General features: G+C 43.5%; 1 protein-coding gene across 1 annotated transcript; it reads right to left on the reverse strand.

Moving 5' to 3' along the window:
* Nucleotides 1-207: 207 nt before the first annotated feature.
* Nucleotides 208-5,578, reverse strand: LOC113783030 (nitrate regulatory gene2 protein-like). Its single transcript, XM_027329039.1, has 4 exons — nt 3,847-5,578; nt 3,409-3,611; nt 2,534-2,757; nt 208-1,889 (listed from the first exon to the last, which is right to left on the reverse strand). The coding sequence occupies exons 1-4, from the start codon at nt 5,315-5,317 to the stop codon at nt 1,154-1,156; spliced, it is 2,634 nt and encodes an 877-aa protein (XP_027184840.1). The 5' UTR covers nt 5,318-5,578; the 3' UTR covers nt 208-1,153.
* Between the last annotated feature and the right edge of the window lie 316 nt (nt 5,579-5,894).

Raw genomic sequence — 5,894 nt, forward strand, 5'->3', positions numbered from 1 at the left:
AATTACTTTGTTGTTTTTAACACAAGGTTTTACCATCAGCAAACCTCAGGCGAGGTTATACACTTCAAAAATCAGTCACCTGAATGCCGCTGCCAGAGCTCGAGAACCTGAAATTTTTTGAGCCCCTTTGGTACAATTTGGAGCTCCTTTTCATTTTTTATTTTGAGGGATAAAATTTTCACATTATCAATGATATATGAGAGACGATTAGTACAATTCTTCCCTACTTCCAATGACACATATATTCTCATTCTTCTCAAAACAAAACAAGACAAGAAGCTATGCCCCCCGACCGCAAAAACTCGACTAGGACTACAAAACTTGATTGCCTTACTAATCACCTACCAGAAAACAAAACCCAAAAAAAAAAAAAGAAGCTTTTGTACAACAATTAATTATAGTGGTGTCATCGACAAGGTCAAGAAAACAAGAACATATCTAACTATACATGACCTGATCCTGACCTATTATGTCAAAAAAAATTTTAATAATACAAAGACCTGTCCGTCGTATCCTGGCTATTATTTCATGACTTGCGTCGCCAAAACAGCCAGCCACTGCACGCATCAACCTCAAATCCTGATTTCAAGTTCAAAGTATTATTACAGGTTTTCCGAACTCCCAACAAATGAAACAATTTCCGGTTGCAGCTCCGGCCACCAAACCTCCACCTTTGGCTGGCATTGTATCAAGAGAAAGGGACCTCCCGACAAGAACAGCAGTCACCGGACAGATACACACGTCTGCCTGCCAGACTCCTCTTGGAAAGCCCCCCATTTCTTATCCTCATTATTTATCCAATTCCTCAATGCGTATCTACTATTCATTGCCGCACCAGCTTTGGCAGATTCATAACCACCCAAGTTGGCCTCGTGCATCCACTTTCATCTTTCCTTGTTGAAAAGAAAAATTAACCAAGAAAAAAAAAAAGAGCACCGGGAATGCTATTCCATGGAATATAGCCAAAAACTTGCCCCTCTCCTGGAAATTCATATACCATTACCCATGCCCGCCCTTAAATGGATGAGAGCCTCGACAGTTAAGCTCCAACAAAACGCCCAGAAACTTCAATTCTCTCTCACCAGAGGGCAACCCGTATGACCAATTGCCCAACGAGTTCTTTGTTTGGGAAGGAAGTTATGCATGCATCCCCCTACAAAACTTTCTCAGGCTCTCGAGCAAGAACCTCTTCAATGCGCTGCAGAAGCTCCTCATGGACTTTCAAGGAGTTAGCCGTGAATCTCTCCATGGCCTCGAAAATACGTTGAAGACCCACCTGAAGACTACTACTTTTACTCGTGTCACTCTGATACACAACTTGCCCAGTTGGTGAGAGACCATTACCATCTCCAACAACCATAACTTTATCTAAGGTCTGCATCTCCTTCTGTAACCTCTGGTCATCCCTCTCAAGGTTCTTCATTTTCCTCTCTGTTTCCTTGTTTGCGGTCATCCTCTGCCGCACTTCAACTTTATCCCATTCCCAGGGATGGACACTCGCGGCAAAATCTCTCATAGTGCCAACAACTTCCTTCTCAGAAACTCTATCAAATGCTTGATTCCATTGGTTAAATATGACAAAAACAGGGGGAGCACCTATCCTACCAGGAGAAAATGGAACCATACCATCAGGCGTTTCTTCAGGCACATATAGAAGACATTTCATGAGCCAGTTATTTAATGCCCTAACAAAATGCTTCAGGGCACCAATCCACTTTGAGAATCCTACTGCCCAACTAATAAATTCATGTTCAAGCTGCAAAGCAACTTCAATATGAGCCTCGCTAGAATGTTTGTGAGATGCAATGCCATCCAAATGTTTGGCTTCTAAAATTGCTTGGCATTGGTTATGATGGCACTCAAGCATGGATTTCCACATTCTTGCCAACCTGAAACAAGTGACAATAACAAAATTCAACGAAAAAGGTAGGAAGGCAAAAGCGATGTCCATTGTATAAAGAAATTAAAACATCACTTTCCTAAAAGATGCAGTGCAGAATAGGTTTCCAAGGAAGAAGAAACAATGTAGCCTAGGATTTAGTCGAGTCCTAACAAGTCGACTATTTTATATAAAGACGCAGATTATGACAAAGAAAGAACGTAAAGCATAATCAGGATTTTACTGAATGGATTCTTCAAAAAGTTCAAGAAGAACATCAAAGTTTATTGGAGAAGACATATAACTGCGCCATGTTGATCCATAATTTATCAATACCTCAAAAATTAATCTTATGAGAAACGTGGACACCATCATAATATTCACAAAATCTGAAGCTTTATTGCAGTCTAACAAACAAATCCATGGCAAACTAAATGAAAAAATACAGGTTTACCTTCATTCTTATTGCACAACCAAGAAACCAGACGTGGCATTGTCACTCGAAAAATAAACAGAAGGATTTTCTTGAGACTAGCTTTACAAACTTCTGTTATCACATTAGTTTTTGTACAAGAGATGTTTGCAGGGAAAGGGTCAGAAATCAATAAAGTTTAACATAAGTTACAAGGAATGTAGACTATACTTGCTACATACCCTTGAATTAACTCATGTAGTTGTGGCCACAACTCTTCATCCCTCAATCTACTTATCTTCACAGAGATCTTATCAACAACCTGGATTGCAATTCTGATTTTTGTGGACAAAGACTCTACCATTGCTCTTGTTGCATCAACCTTGTGGGCCTCAGCACCCCTTTCATCTAATCGTTTCAGTTTCCGACACTTCCTTTCATGGAGAATCCTCATTTTTTCTTCAACCTGCAAGCCATTCTCAATCATATAAAAGTATTGTTAACTATTCAACCAAAATGGCGTCATCAATTGAAAGGAGTAAAGTCATCTTAAGGGTTTGCCACACCCAAAGAACTGAAAAAACTACGTTCCTGAAATGTGCTTGCAAAAAGCAGCAACTAGGGATACCAATAGAACAACTCCTAGCAAGAGCGGTTGAGTTTATTAATCACAAAACAGATATATCGGTAAAGGCCTAGAGGTCATCTCATACGTAGGGACAAAACTTAAATCTCCAGAAATAGCAAATACAAATTGAAGAGTTAGAACAGCAAAGAAACAAACACGTAAACAAAATGATTGACCCAACATCTCATCACACCTTGAAACTATGAACAACTAATGACTCCCGCCAAAGAACACCAACCAACAGAGGCATGAGAAAGCAGGTGCAAGTAGATCACCTTGGCCCAAACAACATCCATACATGGTATAACCAAACTGAACCACTCGGTTTCAATAGGGGACCATTTCCACATACATTCGTAGTAAAAAAGAAAAAAAAATCATGATCATGGTAGACCACCACAGCCGTCTGAGAGATAGATTGATAACATGGCAAAATCAAATATAGGAGGAATGAGCATTAAGTGGATAACCAAAAAAATAGGATCACACCTTAACTTCTTCATAGAGTTTCTTCTCCCAAAGATACAGCTTCTGCAGGGTAGAAGAAAGATTTTTTGGCTTCAAATTCAGTTCCCCTTCAGCATCCAGAGAAGTCGAATCAGCATTCTCATTATCAGCACCTTTTGAAGTAGAAGGCTGCGAGGATACTACTGAGAGAGAAGGGGCAATTGCGTGCAACATTTTGGAAGGAACTGCCGAAGAAGTACCACATAAAAATTGAAACTTGAAAAAGAAATCTAAATCAAAGAATCTAAAAGTTGAGATAACTAAAGCATTTTAAACGATTTTTAGTTTACTTGAAGGGAAGAAAGGATTCAGCAAACTGACTGCACAGCAAAATTCAGTCATCGCGGATTGAACACTCTCTCTGACAAGAGAAATCAGTGCGAGTAAAAAACGAATTAGCAAGAAAGATGGTTACTTTACCTTGATAAGCAGCATGTTTACGATTATGTGGAAGCTTCCCAACCTCGAGTATCTTAGCAAGCTCATTTCCCGACTCAGAAGCCCTCTCAAATTGGATTTGAATTTCTCTCACGACCTCAGAACCTCCTTTGAACCGACCGCCAACTCGATTCTTGAAGCCAGCGACATTTGCCCTCTCCTCATCATCATCAACCACTTTCTTATCCACCACATGCACCTCATACTCCGCCGCATCACTCTCCATACCAGTGCTGGGCCTTGGCCGATACAGAGCCTCCGAGTGTTCCCCTTCCCCGTCGCCCTCATCCTCCAGGGTCGCCTTACCGCCACCACTAATTCTGCCGCCGCCGCCGCGGCCGCCATCGACAAACTTCTGATTGCCATGAACTTCCTTCACAACCTCTTGCTGATAATCTTCTTCTTCCAAATCAGGGATGCCCTCCTCTTCCCTGACCTCCCTCCAATCGCGGCTGGGCGTGTACTGGGGATAGTACTTGTCGGAACCCTCAAATAGGTTAAAGAACTCCCAAGCTGAAGCCCTCGGAGGAGAAGGCGGAGGAGGTGGTTCTTTAGAGGTAGAAGCCGAGGAGGAGTAGGCCCCAATCGGAAGCGCCGCCGACGACGAAGAAGCATAATAGGGAGCCGCCGATCCCAGAAAGCCGGCGGATCCGCCGGGGTTATCGGAGTAGTTGATATAAGTAGGGTAAAAGTTGGGATTTGCTTGATCAACATGTTGGGGGCCATAAGGGGGAGGAGGATAATGGGAGGAAGAAGAGGTAGAAGCCACACCACCGCCCATGCGTACAATTTCGGGACTTAGGGGTCGCTGCTGGTAAGTAACCGACGGCGTGGACTGCTTTCTCATGAAATTCATGTGCTGAAAGTTGCCGCCGAGATCGCCACCATGATAGTAGGGGGAGGCGGAGGAGGACAGGTAGAGTCTCTGGTAGTCAAAGTCGACGCTGTGCTGGGTGTCAGGCGGTGGTGGGTATGCTTCGGGTTGGGGACGGTAGGGATCATGAAGGGGAGGGGAGGGGCCGGAAGAAGAAGAGGAGTCATCGTTGAAGTGGTGGAGGTGGTGGTGGTCGGCGTCGTCGCCGTCCTCGTCATCGTCGCCGTCGGAGTGGAAGTTTATGTGAGAGCCGGAATTAGAGTGAGAGTGGCGGTGGGCTTTTGGGGGGAGGGGAGAAGAAGGGGCGGGGAGTTTGGAAGAAGGCTGAGGGGGATGGGCTTTGCGGTGAGCAGGGGGAAGATTAAGGAGGGGAGAAGGAGGTTGGTCAGCGGAGGCGACTTCAAGGTGGTCGAAGAATCTGTTAAGAGAAGCGCCGACGGTTTTAAGGGAGTGGAAGTAGTGGAGGTGAGCCTGGGAGATGATGTAGCGCTGCCGGATGGCCTCGTCCAGAAACGCACACCGATCCCGGCACAGAGCCACCACCGGCAAGTCGTCAAGCTTGGAGTTGGCGCACCCCATTAAATTATTTTTTTTCTTTTTTTTTTCAAAAGAAAAAAAAGAAGATAGTAGTATATGAATTCAATAGAGAGGCCGGCCCTGGTGGTATTTGTTTAAGTTCTAGGTACTACTATTAGAGATTGAGAGAGTAGAAGGCAAAGTAATAGTACAAGCGGGAGAGGAGAAAAGAAGGCATGGGTTATGGTGGTGAATTTTAGCAGGGTTTTCTTCCTTTTTTCTTCTTTTACATTTCTTTTCTTTTTTTGGGAGGGGGGACTAGAAATGAAAAAGGAAAAGAGAAGGCCTAGAGCAGAAGGGTGTGAGAGAGAGAGAGAGAGAGAGAATCTTTTTGCCAGCGGGGGCAGTGTCGTCGGTTTGTATGGGAGAGAGAGAGAGAGAGAATTTTGTGAAGGTATACGGTAGATTGGTAGTAGCAGTAGCGTAGCAGTAAATAGTAGCAGCATTGATTGATTAGTAGTATGAGTTTAGAGAGGGTAAAAATCCAAAGAAAATTGAAGAGTCAGTGATTGAGAATATGGTCAACAGTAATCAACAGTAGCAGTGCACTGTTTGTTTTGTGAAGTGTGTATTTGACAGT

This window comes from Coffea eugenioides, chromosome 9 (assembly GCF_003713205.1).
Source record: "Coffea eugenioides isolate CCC68of chromosome 9, Ceug_1.0, whole genome shotgun sequence".
In the NCBI taxonomy this organism is placed as follows: domain Eukaryota; kingdom Viridiplantae; phylum Streptophyta; class Magnoliopsida; order Gentianales; family Rubiaceae; genus Coffea; species Coffea eugenioides.